At 36.9% G+C, this 22968-nt stretch overlaps 3 protein-coding genes across 3 annotated transcripts in view; 1 reads left to right on the forward strand and 2 right to left on the reverse strand.

The window, feature by feature from the left end:
• Positions 1–46: 46 nt before the first annotated feature.
• Positions 47–8280, reverse strand: LOC113674513 (RILP-like protein 1). The gene is made up of 6 exons (XM_027190995.2): positions 7693–8280; positions 5448–5568; positions 4293–4423; positions 2962–3698; positions 2029–2118; positions 47–1287 (listed from the first exon to the last, which is right to left on the reverse strand). Exons 1-6 carry the CDS (start codon positions 7951–7953, stop codon positions 1254–1256), a joined length of 1374 nt encoding a protein of 457 aa, XP_027046796.2. The 5' UTR covers positions 7954–8280; the 3' UTR covers positions 47–1253.
• Positions 8256–22968, forward strand: part of LOC113674508 (mediator of RNA polymerase II transcription subunit 16) — a 25531-nt gene continuing 10818 nt past the window's right edge. The window contains exons 1-11 of the mRNA XM_089189332.1: positions 8256–8396; positions 13512–13637; positions 14120–14179; positions 14736–14844; positions 15945–16040; positions 16983–17135; positions 18103–18202; positions 19677–19766; positions 20765–20833; positions 21658–21732; positions 22845–22957. Of these exons, the coding sequence (XP_089045458.1) occupies positions 8347–8396; positions 13512–13637; positions 14120–14179; positions 14736–14844; positions 15945–16040; positions 16983–17135; positions 18103–18202; positions 19677–19766; positions 20765–20833; positions 21658–21732; positions 22845–22957 (1041 nt within the window). The 5' untranslated portion in view covers positions 8256–8346. The remainder of the gene's footprint in view (positions 8397–13511; positions 13638–14119; positions 14180–14735; positions 14845–15944; positions 16041–16982; positions 17136–18102; positions 18203–19676; positions 19767–20764; positions 20834–21657; positions 21733–22844; positions 22958–22968) is intronic.
• Positions 11566–13237, reverse strand: LOC149036509 (t-SNARE domain-containing protein 1-like). Its single transcript, XM_089189408.1, has 2 exons — positions 12609–13237; positions 11566–12156 (listed from the first exon to the last, which is right to left on the reverse strand). Exons 1-2 carry the CDS (start codon positions 13000–13002, stop codon positions 11816–11818), a joined length of 735 nt encoding a protein of 244 aa, XP_089045534.1. The 5' UTR covers positions 13003–13237; the 3' UTR covers positions 11566–11815.

Below are 22968 nucleotides of genomic sequence, written 5' to 3' on the forward strand. Positions count from 1 at the left end.
CACTCAGTCTTGGGCGAGGAAAGTGCAAATGAAAACCACACCTGGGTAAGATTTTGCTAACCTCTTTATTATAAAAAATAAACTGTCGAAAATCCAAGACGCTGTAGTTCATATGGCTAATCTCAAAGTTTCTCAGTTCCGAGTAGAAATATAGCGATCACTTTACAAAAATATATTCATTAATCATACAAAATTAGTAAGAAAGCTTCATGAGAGAGACTATTCTCTCATTATAGCCATAAAACAAAAAATTTATATTTCAGTTACAACCTGGTAATTACAAATTCATAGGATTAAAGTTAATCGAATTTTGAACCACTTTAGATACCGTCTTTCAGGTTTGAAACAGCATACTATAATATTGGAAATTCAATTAGGAAATGAAGGGAGTATTCTTAATCATATAAAATAATTTTTAAGGGGAAAATAAAGCGATTTGCCGACATATCAGCTCCTGTAATCAAAAAATTATATCCAATGCTATCGAAACTCCTTTATAGGTTTCGGATTACTTCACGAAAATTTGTCAAATGAGAACTTGCGTCTTAGTGAATAGCAGCCTATCTATGTCCGCTAGTTTCTTTACCTTTTACTGTTAAATACTATTCGAGCTTAGAAAACAGATTTGCTCCGCTGAAAACGAATATATTGTCCTAACATTTAAATAGGAGATGTCGCAGACTCTTACAAAATAAAGACATCAGGTTTGATTAAGCAATGATATTTTTCACTTGAGGGTCAAAACAGTCTAGAATTGGAAAGGTTTTCCTCAACTTGGCTACGCTGTTAAATCACCCTAACATCGCAACCAATTGGATGTAGACCTAAAATCAGTCGTGCCTTTGTCACTTGCGTTTTCCCACGCTTCTGGTACTTGGCTTATTTTTCTTTGAGCTCTGATTGGCTCATAGTGATATCTTCCTTGGTCTGGATTGGCCTTTGTGATTCGCTGTGATTACTTTGGTTTCCGTTTTACGACATTGAATCGAATTGCGCTCTTACGAATTACTTAATTTTATGAAACTTAAACATGGGCTTAGGCTATTATGTGATTTGCTGGGGGGGGGGAGGGGTGGGGAACAATAATCGGTAACTACCTAACATTTTCATTAACTATTCTGGTTCTTCTTGCTTAGACTGCTGGTGATTTCTGAACAAACCTGAGAAGACAATACATAGATGTCACCCAGCATACTAAACAACAAATTCGCATTCCCGTCAATATATGGTTGACACAGAATCAGAGGAATCAGTCAATTTTCTCCTTTTCGAGTGAAGATGCTGAAACTGAAAAAGAAAAAAAAATAGGTTCAAGTTGAAGAGCAGATTGAAGTAATTCATACGTACAGCATGTATTAGGCACCTAAATAGCAAATTGCGCAATTCAAAACAAACACGAAAGCATATTACGGATCAATGTCAGTATCTAGGTAACTGCACACCTACCCCTCAGTATCTGAGTAACAATCTACCCCTATAACCTGACATAAACCCTACCTTGTTGTCAATTGTCGGGTTAGGGGAGGGGTACTGACCAGTGATCCCATATTACTGTAGCATTTCAATTAACTTCCCTTTCATTTTCGAAGCCTTTTCGTTCTTCTACTCCGGGTTTTATTGTGTTATGTTCCTGTTTCAGACCTTTAGAACTCTCTCCCATAACACTGACCATTCAAGCCAGTTGGATAATATACATGAGATTAGGTTCAACCTATGGAATGCTGAGCAAATCTTGTAAATAAACTTTTCTTCCTTGCGAAAGGAATTTGTTTTCATGGTCTATTATTTTATTACTAAGTACCACTTAGGACTAGTCTGAAGAGGCAGCCGCATCCTCGCCCTAATCACCATTAGAGCACTCAGCTTCGGGGATTGGGGCGAGATGACGACTGACACTTCAGACTATTCACTGACCGCAAAGGAAAATATCAAATAGTCAACTATTGTTATGTCTCCTTTTACGAAGGAGAGGTGGGTGGGGGAAAGCTCAACTCAGTGAGCAGAAATGAAGAGAAGTGACAAACTCACATTCTTGATATCCCAGATTCCTCACGTCTTGACACTCTCCTGGGTGACGTGTTATTACTCGAGTAACCGTATGCTTCATCCTCAGTATACCTTGAAATTGGAGGGAAAAAACGTCTAAGTTAACATATTACCACTTTAACTATAATCGATTGTGAAGACATGAATATCGTATATTTGAACTGCGGATTAATACATGAAGATAAAAAAAAGATCTCGACAGTGATAAACAGCACATTAAGCAGTGATGCGAACCTACAAAATGATTGGCATCCATATGGCTTTTTAGCTCATTTGCTAGAGCGCCGCCCCGATAACGCAGAAGTCATGAGTTTAACTCCCGAAGAAGCCTAATTTTTTTCTCTTTTTTAGCTGGTTGATTTTCACTATTGCTTACGTAGTGTTCATCACTGCGAAGATCACTCTCATTTCATTCCAACTATGATGGCTCAATGTTAGATCTTCGTTTGTCGTGGACTTGTGCACGCCATAAATAAAGATATGGACAAATATACATGAAAATAATTATCGAGAAATTTAACAAATGGTCTACGAAAAGTAATACTGTTACCAATCCATGAGAATTGACTTCTCACGACATAAATTTTTAACGATATTTGACAGCCTAGCTATTGTCAGAAATGAAGGTATAAATTTTGCCTGATATGCCTTACCCAAAACTGAAAAAAAATTAAAGGCACTACTACGAACAAAACATCATCCTGCTGTTTAAAAGGCGTCAATCAAAAGTTTCTTTTTTCTCTCCAAGCTTTCTTGAGAATTACACACTTACACCACCGTTGTAAAATGTGTTGATTCCCATTGACATTGTATCATGCGGAAGTGTGAGAAGTAAACTCTAGGAATATTTTCAGTGTAGGAGTCAGATTACTAAACAACGCGACAAAAATTTTTCCAGTCATGAGGGTCTCTTACCCAGGTTTGTATATTTTCAGCTCATCCTGCAGCGCAAACACCTGTTCTTTCAACTTGTTCCTTTCTGTTAAAACTTCCAGCATCTCTGCTTTTGTGTAACGTGGTCTGTTTGGATCTTTATTACCGGTTTCTGCTCGTGCCTGACTCTCTCTCTTTTCCGTACTTCCATCCTTCGACTTCTCTCCATTGAGCACTTTCTTCGACGATCGATCAACAATTTCCCATCCATCATCCCCAGTCCCTTCCCTGTCATCATCAATTTGTTTTATGAGCACTTCCTTTTCTTTCCTTTCAACTTGCACTTCCGGTTCCGTTTTATCCTCAGCAACTTTCGTTTCATTATTATTATACTCGTCTACGTTTTCTCCACCTTCTTCCTCAACTTTAAGCCGCGGTGGTTTGGGAGGAGGGTTTTTTGTGCTGATTTCTACGGTTCCAGAATTTTCGTCGGAATTTTTCACTGTATCCTCAGCTAAATCTTCCCCTTCTTTATCTTCCTCTGCGCCATGATTTTCGAGCGGTTGTTTACCGTAGCTGTTCATAAATTGTTCCACACTCTCAGCATCTCCGTCCTCGTCACTCTCTGCCAGAGGTTCGGCCCTGAGTCTAAGTGCCCGCAACTCAGTTTGAAGCTCTGCTTTCTCCCTCGCCAAATCGTGTATTCGGTCTTTACTGGCGCCCAGGGTTTTTCTGACACTCTCGTTAATGCTAGTCAGCCGTACGATTTGTTCCTCTACCTATAAGAAACGAGTTCGGTGCTAGTAATAATCTCTCAGCTTAGATAAAAAGGATAACCTCCCCAGACCGAAGGAAAGTTTGTATAGAATGGAAGTGACGCTATGAACATGGCCAAGAAACGCCCCGAAACAAATTGCTATGGGCCCAGTTGTTCGAAGGCCAATTGCGCTGACCCAGGGTAAAATTTTACTCCAGGTTTCATTATTTCTCTATTCAAGAGTCTTTTTCAGAAAAATTTCTCTTTTGTTTTAAAGCATCCAATAATCAAATTGAAGACAAAAAGAACTGAAATGAATTTTCTTCTAAAACTGTCGGACCTGAAATCAAATTTCACATTAACCCTGGGTTATCTTAACCCAGCTTTAAGAGTTTCGAGGGAATGTACGTCCGACTATGATTTAACTACAAATCATCCGTTTTCTTGACAAAGAGGGAGAGTTACAGACACTTTTCCTGTCCCCACCTAATCTGGAACTCTAATGCGTGACTTCTTAGTCATCTCCTCATTTCATTTACGTGACTCGCGTAAGCCTGCCAACTACGAGAGCTTAAAAGTCACGCGGGTCACGCAAGGTGCATAAGATGTTACGTACCGCATCAAGGTCAGTTCTTAAGCTGTCAATCTCCTTGTTTTTACTTCGTATGGAGTCTCGCTGATTATCAATCGTCTCTTTCATCTTTCGCATCAGTTCTACGTCGCAAGGTGCACTTATGTACGCCGTTGCTGTAAACATAAATAATTCATTAGTATAGTTATTCAAAATATTTATAACAGAAAGAAGTCATTTAACTTCTAGGGAATCTAGCTAGAAAACCATTGCTGCTTAATCCTGTTTAAGATTAACTTGAAGTTATTATTGCTGTAAGTAATATTTATATTTCAAGTGATTATAGGGATGCGAACGTTTTTATTGGTTGAGTACTATTATCACCAATGTAACGTGATAACAATATCAAATACCAACTTTGATCCCTGCACCATTTCTTGATAGTTCTGACGATGAAAAAATTTGAATTAAAAGGAAATGCAGGTACTCTGACCTGACAAATCACTCTCTTCAGATTAAGAAAAGTTTCTTCCATCGCCCCCCTTAAGTTTGTCTCTGGAAATTCTGAGTAAGGCTCACTTCATATAATTCAAGGCTAACCATTGAAACAAATATATCAAATAAACAACTATGAACTTGGCTAATCACTGTCAGTCAGCATACCAAAGGTATGACTCATCATTGCGAACTTGAAGCCTAGAAACCATTGAGAAAAAAGGTTCAAGAGCCCCAGAGGACTCCACATCTAGTCAACTTTATCTTCACAATTCAGAAGAGTTCCTACATACCCTGAAAAGCTCATCATATTCATCATCAAGAGGGTTTATCCTAATCTCTTTATCCTTAAGTGACAAGTTGCACAAAGAACATTTTCATTCCTTCTCAATAAGTTGCCTGCCATCACAGGTACTCCTCACCTCCCTTACACCCCCCCCCCCCAAAACCTGCCAATTTCCCCTGCCATTACTTTTAAATCTTCCACAGTTAGGTGAGACACTGTAAGGATGAATGCTCCTGTGCACAAACAAAACACAACAAGCTTGCCAACCAAGGCTTGAACAATCCAGACCTCTCTCAATCAATAATCAAGAGACCACTACACCTCCCACCAAAATGTGCAAGGGGGGGGGGGGGTACAGAGTAGAGAGGAACAAGAATACTTTCCTCAGTAAACTCTACCTTTATGTTAAAAAGACTCACCTGGTTGGGTATTAATTGATACTTCAACCTCCATTCGCAATTTCTTGTTTTCTTCTTGAAGTTTGATTAGCATGGCTTTTAGGTTGTCTGTTTCTCCTGTTGCAGAGATCTGATAAAGCTCCTGAGAGATAAAATTAAGATGAACAAAATCACTGTTCATCATCACTCTAGTATTCATTAGAACAAAATTAAATTTTCTGCAACAGAATATCAAATTGTAATGTAATTTCATTCTTTAGAATATCCTACTGTGACAAGCCCTTATGTTTTTTTTAGGATATTCTGCACCCTTATTTATTCAACTTTGGAATGTTTTTAAAATACTGGGTAGAAATAAAGATTGTTGTTGTTGTTGTTGTCTCCCAAAATGTTCACCAAATTTAATGAAAATGTCTATCTGTGATTCTTTTGAATTTCAGTCTCTTATAAAAGATTGTGAAAATAAAATTATTGGTTTCACCATCTGAGAGAGTTTAAATTTCATCTCTGTACAACCACATCAGGTTTGGTTGCCAGGCTGGGACTAGATTTCCAAAAATTGTCACACATCTCACATACTTCTACCCTAAGTTTCATATAACAATTACTAAGATCAATAACTTCACGTTTTAATCATAAAGGCTTCCCTGTGAATAGTTTTGTTTCCCATCGGTGTCACTTTCATAACATGAGTAGGTGGATTTGGCAAAAAGAAGAAGACAAAGGAAAAGAAAGTAACCACTAAATGCAAACATTCCCAAAATGCAAAGACCAGAAATTAAGCATAGTCAATTTCTATTGAAGTCTTGGTCACCTTCACTGAGAATGTAACTCACTTCACAATATTATTATTTTGCCAGTCAGACAGTATATCTAGAAAATTTTTCTTTCCTCATTATTCCAAAAAAAAAAAAAAATGTAGGTTGGTTGATTGATGAGATATGGAACATTGTATCAGGATGGCTAGGTAGCATTTAAAGCCAAATTAAAGGCAACTTTTAAGCAGGCCTTGCAGTTGCTGTGGTAACCTTTAATGTCAAAAATATAATTGAGACAATTTTGCCATCAACTATATGTTCCTAGGAAACCATTCTTTTGGCACCGAAACCACATAATTCACAAGTGATAGTGATAAGACTAATCAGTCAATAACCAGGTATTGTCGATGTCATCTTAAGGTTATGTTTAATTGTCTTTTTAAAATATGAGGCTTCTTTGCAGAGATCAGATCACAGTATCTTTCATGTCAAACATGACCAAGGTAAATGTAAATATTTCCCTGTCATGTGTTGTTATCCAGCATCGAACTTAAAAGAGGTTGAAGTCCAACCCGAACATAGGATTGAGCTAGAGCTAGAGCTAGTGCAGAAACTATTGGATGTAAACCGCATTTCATTTTCCCCCTCAACAAAGTCTTTTGTGAGTATAAATGATTTGGCCTTCACGCAGTCTGAACCTAATAAACATTTGACTGCTTTATGCTAAGTATCATTTCAATGAACTCGGCAGGAAATGTTCTCTTCGTGAGAATTCAAAGTAGAACCCTTTCATTATCAAAAGTCATAGCTCTTGGTGAAGTAAGAATAATAGGGACATTTTTCAATAGTCTTTGATTCCTCAAGTATGATATTATTGAGGAGGGACAAGAATATCGCGTAATTAATTGATATTGAATATTGGTGATGGCCCATTGTTTTCACTAGGATCGTCGCAAGCTTTTAATTGACTCCATATGTAGACCTCCCGAGATACACTTGAAAACAAAACAACAAAATATCGGCATGTGATATGAAATTTGATGAGTTACGCAGTAAAGTGTTCTCTTACCTCCAAAAAAATTATCAGAAACTATCTGTGAAATACTCGGGATGCAAGAATTAGGTTTCGATCCTATGCCATCAAATTGTCGCTCGCTGTAATTTACGGTATAGTTAGCTTTTCCTGCGTCTTTCTCCGATTGCGAACAGTGCAGTTCTAGTTAACACACGTGTACGTTCATTGAGGTCATCTTTCTCAAAACAACAACTTGTTGCTTCGGTAAACTTAAATCGGTGTCCCATTTGTACATTAGCGAATCCTACAATCATAAATCTTTCTCCATTTTACCATCTTTAGCTTACGTTACTCCCTGACTGAAGACAAATCTAAATGAAGTAATGCAAGCTCCTTAAATAAACAAATTATCTTCGAGCGACGAGTCGCAGGACATTGCAAGAGCATTGATTGCTCATTTCGCGCCTTCACGCAGGCGAGTATCAAAACTTACCTCATCTAATTTTCTCCGCTGGCTCGCTTCTCGCTTTATATCCAAGTAGAGTCGTTCATTTTCAAGTTTCAGCTCAGCAATTTCCAGTTTATCCTTCTCCTTTTCCCCAACAACGACCTCCAGTTTCTCGAGCACTCGAATGACCTTGGGCATCAAGTCCATGACTGCGTCGTGCCCAAAACGGTCGATAATTTTCTCGATGTCTTGTCCTATCAGAGAAGCATCTTCATAAACATCAGCAGTAGTAATATCGGCAGCCATGATGCCAAAACGATGATGCACTCTTAAATGACCTCTGGATGAGAAGTGAGTTTCAAGGCGAAGCTCTAGTTCACACGTAATAAAGAAAGGCGGATACTACCATAACATATGATTGTTTTAACATACAGACATTTTATCCATATATCGGCTTTCAGCCGTCCTGAAGAAATTGTTTGGTCCTGACCAAATTGCTGGATAAAAGACAACTTTCGAAACAAGGTAATTAGGAATCTGTGAGAAACATGTTTGCACAACTCCCGTTTCTTTCTTTTGAATTTCACTTCCTGTGATAGTTTGGTAGTAAAGTCATTTCCGGTTGATTCATTTAATATCAATCGTCATAGGTCAGCGGTAATTCATCCAACATGGCGGAAAAGATAAACCAGGAATAAAATGGACTTGATTTACGATGTGGTGTGGTCTACATCAAAACCAGTAAAAAGGTAAAAACTTTGCTGGTTTTCTATCAATTGATTATTTTCATGTAAGGAATAAAGTCAAAGTAAATTGAACTAATGTGAACAGAATGAAGCTGATCACTGACAATATCCAGAATTGATATAAAAGCATGTTCTCGATACTTATGGATGGTTATACATTTCTAGTAATGGGTATTAATGCGAATGAGGTGTTTTTAAAAAAGATATCAAGATAATATCTCCCAGTTGACAGCTGTGTTATGATATCGTCTGTGTATTTGTGAACAAAGGAGAGTTACATTTATTATCACTCTGTCGGGCACTGTGGCGCATTTGCAGGCTAAATTGGAGAATTTGGCGGGCTGAGATATGTTTCAGGGCCCGGTTGTTCAAAAGAGGGTTAAGTCTTAACCTAGGGTTAAGTCAACCTAACCTCAGGGTAAAATTTTAGTCGCGTTGTTCGAAATAAGGTTTACACTAACCTCGGGTTAAACAGCGGGTTAAATTTAACCCACCGCGCGAGCAGGGTTAAATAGCTAACCTCCGGTTAAATAAAGAATAAAAATGGCGAACTTGTTGTTTTGTGATTTACGTCGTCGGCGAAGGGCAAGGAAATTCAGAACCGGCACTCAATTCGAAATCGACGATTTCACAGACGAAGAGCTGCGTGCACGTTATCGCTTTAAAAGAGAGTCCATTTTATTTATTACAAATCTTGTTGCCGGTGATATAACTCGCAACACTCGACGAAATCACGCCTTATCACCGCTCCACCAAGTTCTAATTGCCCTCCGGTTTTATGCCAGTGGAGGTTTCCTCCAAGTTATAGGCGACACCTTCGGTGTGGATAAGTCCACCGTTTCCCGTGCCATTACTGATGTGTCTCGAGCTCTAGCGGCAAAACAGCCCCGCTTTATCAAGTGGCCTTTGACACATGACGAATGTGCAAAAATTAAAAACGAATTTTATATTCACGGAGGATTTCCTGGCGTTATTGGATGTGTGGACGGAACTCACGTGAGATTACAAGCACCTACTCAGAATGAAAACAACTATGTCAACAGAAAAGGTTTTCATTCCATCAATGTACAAGCTGTCTGCAACCATGAAGGTGAGTAGACTTTTCGCTATAGCAAAACTTCTCAAAGAAAATAAAAATGTAGACATCTAAGATAAAATTCATACACGAACCAAAACATTTGAGGAGGACCGAGCTTTAACCTCAAGAAAAATATTATTTGATTTGAAGGCATGTTTACCAATGCTGTTGCCCGCTGGCCAGGAAGTACTCACGATAGTCACGTCTTTCGGACCAGTAACATTTGCAGTTATTTGCAAAATAACCATCGCTCCCTCGATGATGGCGTTCTTCTCGGGGACAGTGGGTACGCCTGCAGTCCATTCTTAATGACACCGTTTGCAACAACAAGAACTCCATCCCAAGAAGCCTACAATAGTGCGCACACAAAAACGAGAGTGGTGATTGAGCAAACGTTCGGCCGATGGAAAAGGCGATTTCATGTGTTGCATGCAGAAATTAGAATGGCACCTGAAAAGGTTTGCATGATTGTGGGTGCTTGTGCAGTGTTGCACAACATCGCTTTGCTGTTACACGAGCCTATGGAGGATGAAGAGGTAGAAGAGCTGGCAGATGTGGATCCCTACCATGGACCACAACAGGGTCTGTCAATAAGGGACCACATCTGTCATACATTTTTTGGTTGACATTTTTAACATGTGTGCTGTCTTGACTTTCTGTGATCCTTTGTCATGTAAATTATTAATAGGTGATGAGTTGATTTCAATCGTAATTTGGTGTAAATAGGCACTTGTAAATTTTTGTAAAATATTTTTTTTCAAAGACTCCAAATTGCATTTGCCCATTTTGTTGTCATTAAAAATTTACTCTGTAACATAATTACAAATGCAATTTGGTGTAAGTAAACACTTGTATTTATTTCAAAGACCACAAATTGCACACGCTCTACAGGCATGTGGAATTTTGGTGTCTTTGAAAAATCTACTCATCCTTATTGACACCAAAATGCAATTGCAATCATGTTATTGCCCAGCTAAACTAAATATGGAGGTTTTTAAGGGAAATAGTTCAGTTTTGCAAGCAAATGGCTCAGAGTAAAGGTCTACGTTTTAAAGCTTGGTCAATGTGTAGAAAGTCAGGGTGGCTGACAACAAAATTGGGTGGGGCATTTGAACACAACTTTTTGCAAAACTTCCTCAAATAAATTGTGTGTTCTTTATTTGTATATTAATTGTTACTTCACTGGTATTGTGTATAATGGTACTAATATGCTATTGCAGAATATTGATCAAGGCAATGTACAATAATGTATAATGCACTGCATTTCACCCTCTCCCCCAATGCTGATGGAAATATTTCTAGGATGGTGAAAGATGTTGACACATTTTCACTTTTTCCCCTCCTACCCCCCATCAATTGCACAAGACACTTTTATGCTGTTAGAACTTTGTATTTTACTACTTTCCAACTTGCATGGGGTGATGGAAACCTGTCTTATCTTATAGAAAAGGTATAATTATATTACACATGGTCTAATGTAAACACCTTATTTGATGGTTTATAATGGTAATTGAACTGAGCGAAATCATTGGAGTATTGTGTATGATTGTGCAAGATGAAAATTGATGGGAATGTTGAAAAAGAAGCAACCCCTTTCTAGCTTGCTATTATGTGGGCTGTTAATGTCCTTGGCTGAGAGATTGTCCTTAGAATTTCAAATTTTCTTTGGAAGCTTTACTAATTCTCAGCCAAATATCGATTTTTTTGGACACTCTCAGACGCTGAAGTTATCAGTAGACATACCAGCAAGCCAGAAAGGATTTAATGTACTAAATAACCTGAAATTTATTTCAGTGGCTCCTATATGTTTTTTGCATTCACCTTTCACAAATGATCACTGCTATTGGTACATATATATATATATATATATATATATATATATATGACTTTCTCTATTGTTCATAGGTAATACTGCAATAGTGGAAAAAAAAAGGTTGCAGTCTCTTTCATTCAATAAATTTTGCTTATTGCCTGTAAATTTTTATGACACTGATGCCCTAATATTGTCATAGTGGCAAAAGTTGTAAGGAAGATACATGGGTTGAACTCAAATCAAAGTAAATGATTATTTAAGAAAATTATTTGCACAAGTTGTTGAATAAATATACTTTTATTTTGTATTTCAATCTGGGTGTTTGTCCTGATAAAATGTTATACAATCAGACATATAAATAATAAAAAAGTAAATAAATTTCTCTACTTGCCCATAACACATTATATCTTTGATTATATAAAACATGGGCATTCTCCATTTTATACAAATTTTATGTGATTACAACTTTATTCACATGTCCATAATATAACTTACAACTTGAATCATGCTTAAATTCTCCATTTTATACATTCATGGACTTAAATTTATAGACACAGTAGGGATAGAACATGATCTTTGTTCCAAAAGGAACACTTCCAACTCCAATTTCCTCTTTTTTAGCTTAAGATTTTCCTGCTTTAAAATTAATGCTTTGTACTGGGCCTCAAGAACGTCGTCTTGTGTTGTCTTTCTTTTACTCTTTTTTTTATGATGATTTTCTTCTTTCGGTGTATTGACCACTTCATCATCGATTTCGTGGGTGTTAGCTTCATCTTGCTGCACAGCTTCTTGGAGTTCTTTAAACAGGTCTTCATTCACCTCAATTGTTTCCAATTGAGCAGCTACTTCCGTAGGCTGGTTTGCTTCAGGGCCTTAAAAAAACATCCCCACATATTACGGTAAAAAAAAGTGACCTCTTGTTTAAAATTACTTGTCATCAGTTCAAAGGTTCAAAGTAAATCATGACCGAAACGACTGATCTAAATTCACTGAAAGTATTGGCTGTTCAGTTCAAGACATGTCTCTTTCTAGGAAGCTTTGAGGGAGTCTTGAAGAAATGGTAAGTATAAAAGCTTTTACTCAAAGCTTCTGCAGTTTTAGGAATATTTGTTATTTTTGTGCTCGCCGTGGGTTGCGTGACAAATAGTGTAACAAATATGATAATCAAAGCTAATAAAGAAAGTGACTTCTGAAGCTGTCGTTCATGTAGCGGAAATTATGAACCGAAAATTTGTCTTGTTTCCTGTAAACAATGAAATAACTTATGCATTCTTAAGGTAATAAGAAGTTCAAGTTTTAAACAACAGTGGATGTTAATTCTCACCTTTCGACTCGAAACCCTCGAGGCCGGTGAATGATGGGGTTTCTTTGAAAAGGTCAATGATTTTAGCAGTTGCCGCCGACGGTATCTTCGGAGCTTCACCTCCTCCAGTTTTTTTCTGCTCTTTGGCCAATTCTGTGAACTCTTTTTTGGCCTGTGCGTGTAAATTTTTCCATTTTTCTCTGACCTCGGTAGTCGTCCTCCTAGCAACTCCTACGGCGTTGACAGCATCCGCGATTTTACACCATATTTCATTTTTTTTTTGGTTTGTGACGCTGTTCGTAAGTTTACTTTGTATAATGGAAAGGTTTTCCTCTACTTTTTCCGTTAAGATGGCTATTTCGGACGCGCTGAAATTTTGTTTACGGGCTTTGCGTGAGACCGCAGGGGAAGCCATTCTTCAGCTCGCAACTTGCTCACCATAGCAACAATTTACGAAAAGAATATTATGGGTTGCTAACCTCAGGTTAGCCGCGTCTAACACGAGGTTAACTAACCGGCTCTTTAAACGCGCTTTGAGAAACGCTATTTTAACCCTGTGTTAACAAACCTGCGGTTAAGAGATTTAACCCGCGGTTAGCCCTAACCTCAGGTTTAGTTTAACCCTCTTTTGAACAACCGGGCCCAGCTTGATAAAATAAACCAATGGAAAGTGATAATCAAAATATTGTGCGATGCAAGGCCATTAATAGCTTTGAATAAGTTTGCACGACTCTTCTTTCATGCCTTCTAAACTTAAACGGCAAGATTTATAATTATTTTGATCTAACATAATTATGGCAATTTCAGTTTAAAAGATCTCCAGAGATACATGTTAACATTTCGGTGAAATCTGTTCATTTTACTATTGACGATGGCAAATCTAGATTCCATTACTTTAATGACATGGCTTTTTTTAAATTAAAGCAATCCTTGTGGCAAAGTTGTTGTAGCCTGGTCCTGCAGAAACTTGATTGCATTCAGTACTGGTTACCGAAAACTTGATCTCAATGAAGAACATAATCCAAGTGGCACCAATGGACAAAATAAAAGGTATGCATAGAAATAAATAATGATTCAAGACAATGTTTTTTAATTCTGGAATCGTTTGTTCTACTTTGCTTTGTTAGTATAATGGAGACAAATTCCTAATGCAAGACAGGCACTAGAGAATCTTACCAGGTCTGGGCCCAGTTGTTTGAAGGCCGATTAGCACTAACCCAGGATTAAATTTTAATCCAAGTTTCTTTACTTCTCTATTCAAGAGTCTTTTTCAAATAATATTAATTTTTAGAATTTGTAGACAAATTGGATTAAAATGAATTAATTTTTTAAAGGTTTTTTGATCTGAAATCAAATTTCACTCTATCCCTGGGTTATCTTAACCCAGCTTTGAACAGCCCAGCCCCAGAGATGAAAAGCAAATCCATATCAAAGTGAATTCAGTGATGAAGTATAGAATATCTATTTTTGCCTCTTCACTGGGCCTATAATACAATTCTGTTTCTGATTGTTTTCTTGTTATGGATTTTTAGATCACAGGTCACAAATGGAATAAATATTTTGGATCCTGATTGTCCTTGGGATGTTTGCAGGTATCAAATGTAATTTTCTCTAAAATGCCTGTCTTTTGATTATAATTCAAGCCTTTCAACCCCAGCATCAGTATGCAAGTTCTCCATAGAGCTCCTTATGCATTTCCCTTGGTACATGTATGCACAAGGAGAATTTGTCTAAAGATCAAAAGATTTTTGACCTTACAATCATTTTCTTTATTCTCATTTCCTTAATGTTTGATTCAGGATTGATACTGTTGGGGGAAACTAGATAATTATTTCTCCTAGGGAGAAAAGGGTTAAGTTGACAAATGAGAATTTTGACTGCTTAGTTTAGGAGAATCAAGTAAATGTACTTCCATTTTTTATTTTCATGTGTTCATTTATTTGGTTTCATTTTTGCTTTCATTTGAAAACTGAATTATTTCCTATGGCTGAAATCAAGTTAAAAGCTTGACATGCTGAATGAGCTCAATGTTGTGATTTCAAATCTCCTCTTATCAATTTTTGTTGAAAGGATAACTCATACAAGCAAAAAGTTTTTGGCTAAATGTTGTCGAACATTTTATAATCATTTGCTTACTGTATTTTGAAGTTTTAGCTCTGGTCATGAGGGTTTAATCCAAACTCTATCATGGGATGGAACAGGGTCAAGACTTCTCTCCACAGACCTTGTTGGGGTGTGCAAACTCTGGACTATGAAGGCAGGTTCCTATTGAGTTGTCTAATTTGTGTTATTCATTTTGAAAATGAAACCAGGTTCATACTCATCTAAGGTTAATGATGGTTTACCTGCATTTTCTGTCTTTTATCAAAATGTTATGATTAATGATTACCAGTACTCTAAGTTATTTAAGCTGAAAGCTTTTGCTCTGACCAAGGGCAAAGTTAGAAGTGCCAGCTTCACAGTAATGCCATTATATACTGTATTGTATATTCAGTTGATGAAACCAAAACAGTTAATATCATCAAACACTCCCCTATCCTAGTGGTACTAATTTTGAAATACCCATTGTACTTCAAAATTTATCAACTGATTGAACCAGATGTGACTTGTTTGTGTCACCTTTGACTTCTCCTTACCAACCTCTTTAACCCTTTACACCATAACATCAGTATGCATATTCTCCATACTGTTATCTAAACACTTCCTAAGGTGCTGACAAGGAGAATTTATTTCACAATCAAGAGCTTCTTTAGTTGGTGATCATTTTCTTTATTTTAATAACCTTAATGTTTAATTCAGGGATGATGGTATAAGGAGAAATTACATGCTGGTCATTCTTAGTAGTGAAAGGGTTAAGTTGAGTTCAGTTTAGCAATCATTAATGCTATTTATACATCATTTTTATTTAACCCTTTAAATACTAAGAGTGACCTGCTTCTAATTCTCCTTTTAGCTCTAATACTGATGAATCTATCTTTAAGATCATGAGAACTAAAGGAAGTGATTGCCAGCCTTAATTGTTATTCAGATTCTCCTTGTCAGTGCCAAGAGAAATGTATAGAGTAGGGTATAGAGAACATGGATGCTGATGTGAGGGAATGAAGAGGGATAAAATGATTGTGAGTTTGTTGGGGAAATTCTAAAATTGGATATGATACTAGATGTTTTATATACCATCCTTCACACTTATTTCAGTTCTCTCCTGAGAACACTCTACAATTTATTCTTTATTTCAGACAACAAAATCATGATAAACTTGTTTGCAGCTTTTTTAATACTTTGAGTTCAAGTTCTTTTGATCATGATTGAAGAATGTATTGTCTGAATTTCTGTTGTGTTTTTACATTTCTTCCACAGAATTATATGGTAAATGACTGGGAATGCATCCGCACCATTGATGTTGGAGAAGGAGAAAGACTAGTTGCCATTTCATGGATAGATACTGGCATTAAGGTACATGTAACACATGCTGACTCATCTGTCAAATTAGGTCAAGGAAGTGCTTGTAGATATGACTGACAGATTCAGATTATTTGTTAGAGTGCCTGTACATGTAGATGGGTTGCACAATTATTATGAGACCATTTTGTTCCTAAGAAAAGTTGGTAATGTAACTCAGAGTTTCATGTTTTGTGAGTGCTTGCCAGTTCTAAAACTACAAATCTGTTCAAGCTGAGTGCTCAACTGTCCATGGCAACCCTGTTATTTACAAATTTAAATCTCCCTAGAATTGAATGAAAAATATTCATGATGATCAGTTTAGGCAGTTTTCCCCACCCCTCCCTCCTCTTTCCACCCTTTATTCACTGTAACTGGTGCCTGTTTCCCTTTCTTATGTGGGGGCTCATGGCTGGGTTGCCAGGATTTATTTTACCTGTCAAATCAGTTATCAGGAAAAAAAAGACATTAACAACTTCAGGGTCTTAGAAGCAAAAATTAACACCTGCACTTTGCATGACAAAATCAAACACAATCATGCACTGTAGACAAAATGGTTTGTTTTTTTTTTTTACTTTCTGTAAGAGGTACTTTTATTTATGGGCAATAAAGTTATCAAATATGGAAAAATGAGTTATTATGTAACATGTGCAAAGCCAAGTGAAAAAAGTTAATTGCCCATTTTGGGTGTGGTTTGATTGGATAAATAAGTTCATAAATTACTCTTGTCTTTCTTGTCTGAGTGGCAAAATTACCCATCCCAGGAGTTTGGATGGCCCCTCCTGTCCTGTTTTTCTCTTCTTGCGCTTGAGTTAAAGCAAAATCTTGTCAATGTTATAACTTATCATTGAGACAAATGAATTAAGAATAATCTGTAACTGAAGAAAATTTTGGGAAGATTCTTGTGATTTGTTTTTTTAGCTTTACTTACATTTGCTTTCATTTACATTTCATTAGAATTTGTTTAGCTTGTCTGAAGATCCCCAGCATTCTTTCATGCAGAAGAATTTGAGTGATCGCTTCAAGATAAATCGAAGCAAGCCCCCTTTAGTTGAGATTGGTGGTATGAGAGCCAAGGATGGCTGGGTGGCCATTAGTGAGACTGGTCTGGTAAGTTATATCTAATGTGCATGTTAAGGGTTAAAATCATTTCAAACTTGTTAAATGTTTTTTCTCCAACAGTGTCAGAAACACTGCCTTAATCCATTTTGCTGTACATTCAAAATTAGTTTGAATTCTTTTGACTTGAAATTATTTTAACTTGTGACATGCCTGTCTCATTTTCCTTATTAACATTTATGCCCCAACATAAGTATGCACATTGTCCATCCTGTTTTCTATGCATTTCCAACAGTGATGAATAGGTGAATTTCTATAACAATCAAGAATTCCCTTCTTGGTGATTATTTCTTGTGATATCTTGGTCTTATTGAGTGATTCAATGGTTCATGGTATCAGCCTTTCTACCATGAAACATGGAAAACTGACATGCAAAAGATGCTGTCACAGCAGGCTACATAGCAGCATTCAATTCAAACTCTGCCTATAACACAAGGTTGTTTTTAAAATAGCCAATTAAGTAAATTAGGTTTTCTGTCAAGGTAATTTCTTTGGAGGAAACACAGCAGTCTTTTCAGCACTCAGAATAAATTATTTAGAAGAAGCTAGAGTTGCTCTTGCCTGTGCCTGGAGTAACTCATACGCTTCTCTCATGCTCTTCAAACTTCTTGTTTGCATCTATAACTCAGCAGACACACACTAGGCAGGGCCCAATTCTTTACTACATGATCAACAATGTAGTTTAACCCTGTGACCTGACTATGAGTGACTAACATCTAATTTCTCCTTACAATATCACCCTGAATCAAATATTAAGTTCACAAGAAAAAGCTCTTGATTGTTAAACAAGTTCTCCTTGTCAGCACTGTTGGAAATATATAAAGAACAGTATGGAGAAATTATTTACTGGTGTTGGAGTGTAAAGGATTTAAGGTAAAAATGTTAATTGGTCATATAAATATTATTATTATTGTTTCTAAATGTATGAGATGTACATGGTATTGTGTATAATCTGTAGATTTGTGTGACCACAATCAAGCCAGAAGTACAAGTCACAAGGAAATGCCTGGCACAAGTGCGATCAAGAGTGGCTGTGGCTGATCTGGCATTTTCTAGCAGTAAGTGGACCGTGCAGTTTGATTTTTTATGGAGGTAGTTATGCAGACAAATAGATCATTGTAACTCTTTCAGGCTATTATTTTTGTTTGGTTGTTGTTATTACCAAATGAAAGTTGTGCAAAATTACATTGGGCACCCATTTACAACATTTTGTGGTTGGTTATCCTTTCTTGGATGTCCAGTGCTTGCACATGAATTCCTCACACCAAGAGGTTCCCTCTCAATTTTTCTCTACTTATTGCAAAACATCATTAATATATTACCGACAGGTTTTTCGAGATATGTCCGGAAATGCATGTAGTAAAGAGACTAGTGGAAATTAGTCAAAATGTCAAAATCATCAAATCCGCTAAGCTGATTTTGCTTCAACAAGTTTAACTAAATTTTGTTAAAATCATCAATTCTGCCAAGCTGATCATGCTTTGACAAATTCAACTATTATCTTTAGTCAAAATCATCAATTCCACCTAGCTGAGTTCACTTTGACAAATTCAACTAAAATTCACCAAAATCGTCAAATCCATGAATATTCACTCATTTTGACAAAATTTCATCAAATCTGCCTTTATTATTATTACTGCGTGCATTTCTGGACATAAGTGGATTTTTCATAGTGTTAAGGCTCTTAAAGACTGATTTAGTAAGCTATATGATAAATGAACCTTGCACAGCACAAGTGTGGGATACTTCTCTTGTTTGAAATTTCAAATTCACCTTAAACTGCTTACTGTGACAATCCAATTGATGCAGCAACTCCCTCAGTCCTACTACCATGATTGCAGGCTGATGAAATAGAGAAGCCCGTGCAATATGACGTTGTTAAATCCGAGCACTTGCTGGAACCTACACTATATTCTTGTTAAGGACACTTTACTCTCAAAGTTCCTCTTTCAACTGAAGAGTTCACAATTTAATGCATGTTTGTGATTTTTAAGAAAAACCTGACAAAGAGTAGAAAGAGTTGTCTGACAGAGAAGGGGAGTAGCCCTTGACACCCATGAAAATGTATCCTGCTTTCGATACACTGATACGAGCATTTTGATGATTTATTAGCACCTCTCAATGGAGAGGGGGAATGGGTGGGTTCAGGCTGGCCAAAAACACAAAACAATTGGCTCCTGTACATGGGCCTGGAACCAGAAGTTCCTGAAACCAGTTTACCAATAAGTAGGTCATTCCATACCCTAACATGGGGAGTTGGGTTCTTCATAATTAGGCATAGGTATGTGCTCTATTGTGTGATAGGGGCACATTGGATGCTTGGAGAATACTTAATGAGCGTCTGATTTCCCTTGCGATTAGCCATGTGTAGTCTTTGTTGAGCTACTGCTCATTTTTCAAACACATTAATTTTGATTAGAGTTACATGTAGAAACTCAGTGTGGAAAGAAATTGTGCAAACTTTGGATAAAATTTTTTCCACCTTGAAGTACCCTGTTACTTGTATTTAAAACCAGTGATCATTTTCTGCAGAAGGAAAAGTGATTGTGGTGGCAAATGATGGGGAGCCATGCAGTGCTGTGCAGTTCTTCAGAGTTTCCTTGTCTGGTGGACCAGGGACAGGTACATGTATGTTTATATTTGATATCACTTGGTACTCATAAGTTGCATCTAAAAATGAAAAAAAATGAAAAAAAAAGATGTTCAAACAAATCAAAGGTAAATAAAATAGGATCTTAGCAATGGCACATTGGGGAGGTGGTTATTTATCCTCTGTTCCCAATTGCAAGTTGAATGGGAATTTGGGGTGACTTTTTTTTTTAGGGCAGAAAGCTGAGGAAACTGGTTAGGAGAAAAACCCTTCAAATCAGGTCTTATGTGTCTTATGTGTCCTTTGTTGTCCAAAAGTTCATGGGAAAATTCCCACCTGCACTTTGTGTCATTTTGCCAGAACAAAAGGCATTGTTTCTTTAAATTTTCTTTACCAATCGCAAGTTTGCGATGAAAGCTAGGGAATTTAGTTGAATTTTGTCAACAGGCATTTTCATGACTTTAGCACAATACTGTATGTGGTATTTGGGCCAAGAATTTAACCCCTGCTCCCTGTTCACCTAAGTGTTTATATTTTACTATGCCCCTATAATTTTCTAGGAGAGAAACAAAAGGAACATTTTCTGTGATGTTGACTTAGTGTAGCCAGTGAAATTGAGATAAACTGTAGGCATTCATGTCATATATTTACAAGGTATAGCAAGAGGAATGGTAAAACTTAAAAGTACTGTAATATTTTTATACAAAATGTATGCCAAAACAATCATGATCAAGAGCTCACTTTGAGGTGCATCAAAGTCTAGTTGGAATATGGAATTCTGATTTAGGGGAGGAAAGCAGAAATCCTGGAGAAAACTGTCATAGCAAACAAAAAACAGAAAAGTCAACCCACAATTTTCATTAGTTCCAGGTATTTATCACTCAACCACAGTATGGTTAGCAAATTCTCACTGCTACCTGGTGCCTGCTCCATAAGTGTTTCATATTACACATGCAGTCTTTGATAGGAAATGTTTAAAGTGAATGACTGATTATATTAGTTTGATCATAGTTTTATTTGTTTCTTTTAGATGACTGTCAGATCCAATCTGATCCTCTTCCCTGTTTGTTTCCACATTCACCCACAGAGCCTAAAAATTGTAAGTTGTGTTAAAAGAAGCCTCTATCAATCTAGATCATAGATACCTGTTTTAAGACTGTGTTCATTGCTATTTATGTACTTTATTGATATATTTAAAAGTAAGAATGGCAAAGCACAACTACATGACTAACAATGCAGTACATTACCCAAAGTCACACTACTGATACCTTTTTACATTGCCATCCCACTTGTTTCTGTAGTAATACTACATTCAGTAGTAGTCATAGTGGTGTTACTAGTTTAATGATAAGAGTGCTCCTTAAACATCAGAAGCAATGTTGCATTGCAAAAGGAAATCTACTGAACCATGCAATATTAGTGCTACCTACATAATAATAATAATATTAATAATAATAATATAATTAAGAATATATAAAAATTGTAACATTGTAACATTATGTAACATCATGAAGTTCCTTATTACAGTGAATTTAATTGAATAAGCATTTATTGAGGAAAAAATGCTTGAAGCATTTAGTTTTAACTCTAGGTAATATAAAGTTATGCGTGCGCTCACGGAGTACACGTCTCCTCTTTGGAGGTAGCAAATCATGAAATTTTTGATTATCACTGATTACGTTCTTAAAAAGCTTAAAGTCTCTGTCTTTAATTAAGATTGCTTAATTGTTACAAACTTTGCATTGCACAACTACTGGGACTTCCAATGTAATACAGTAAGCCAATGACAGTATTCATTTTACAATGCACGCTAATTCAAAAACTAAAAGCATTTACTTCACGAAACTTCTGCTGCATAATTACTAATCTTAAATGTCTACTCTGAAAGGATGGATTGTATGTTAGTTGTTGTTTGGTTCTCAGATCCGGAATATCGTGTGAAAAATATCCAGTTTTTGTCCAAGCACTCTGGGGAAGCTCTTCTTGTTTGTACAACTGGTAAGATCTTAGTGCAATAAATCTTAGTTTTAAAAGCGCACTCTGTAAACTGCTGTGAGCAGCACCTAAAAAAACAAGCTCCCTACAATTACCTTCGTCCCAGTTATTTCTTCTCTCCTAACTTGTATTGGCAAAGTCGCTCAATGATGAAAATTGTGAGAAAGGAAAGATTTAAGTCTGTTTTACTCAGCTGCTATCTTTCATATAATTTGCCTAAACATTTTAGAGGTCTATTGAACACCAGTATGTGAGCTGAATTCTTCCATGCTGAACGCTAAATAAGACGCTGAAACATTTGAAGCAAAATTTAAACGTACAGTGCTTCAGATGAATCAAGATTTCAATGGCTTAATGTCCCAGTTTACATTGCCCTTCCACATGATAGATTTCTGTACTGTATTCTGACGTGTTATTACATAGGTCTTATTAGAGCGCTTTCTGAGTGAGTGTCGTAAAACCAAAACCAAAGTAATCACAACGGCCAATCAGATGAAAGGGAAAAACTTTTAAGAGCCAATGAGAACTCAGAGTAAAATCAAGTAACTCGCCTAAAGCGCGGGAAAATGCGGCGAACGAGTCGTGATTGGTGTGAGTTTTGCATCTGATTGGTTTAGAGTCTGTTGCGAATTTTCTGGACCAAACACAGAGCGAAGTAAAGACCCCACTCAGTAAAGCAAAACGAAAGCAATCTGCTCTATGGGTTATTTAGTATTTTCAGAGTAAAATTGCCTTTTCTGGTTAGATACCAGTAAAGTAAAGTTATTTTAGAGAGAAGCTTGGCTGAATGGTGTGGGAGGTACAGTGACCTAGTGGTTGGTGCACTGGATACCAACTTGAATAGTCCGGATTTGAGCCTTGGATAAGTCGCTGTGTTGTGACTTTAGACAAGACAATATTGGATTTGGGGAATCACATGAAAACTGACAACCAATTAACTGCTAATTCGAGGGTTAATTTCATCGTGACACACCAAAATCCACCGACCGACCTCCCCCCTCCCCCCTCCCCCCTCCCCCCTCAGGGTAAACAAAAAAATCCTCGTAAGTAACCATTTTTCTTTCCATTTTGGCTGCCTGGTTGTTGTAAGCTTTGTAAGCGTCTTCAAATTTCAGGGCCGTTTGGGAGTTGCATCAAACGATGGGAAATGAAGAAGGAAGTCATACAACTACATGAAAGATTTCAACAAGAAATTACCCATCCACGTGGAGGCAATTACAGTGTATATGTAAGTATGAA

This window comes from Pocillopora damicornis, chromosome 12 (assembly GCF_964200805.1).
Source record: "Pocillopora damicornis chromosome 12, jaPocDami1.2, whole genome shotgun sequence".
NCBI classification, from domain to species: domain Eukaryota; kingdom Metazoa; phylum Cnidaria; class Anthozoa; order Scleractinia; family Pocilloporidae; genus Pocillopora; species Pocillopora damicornis.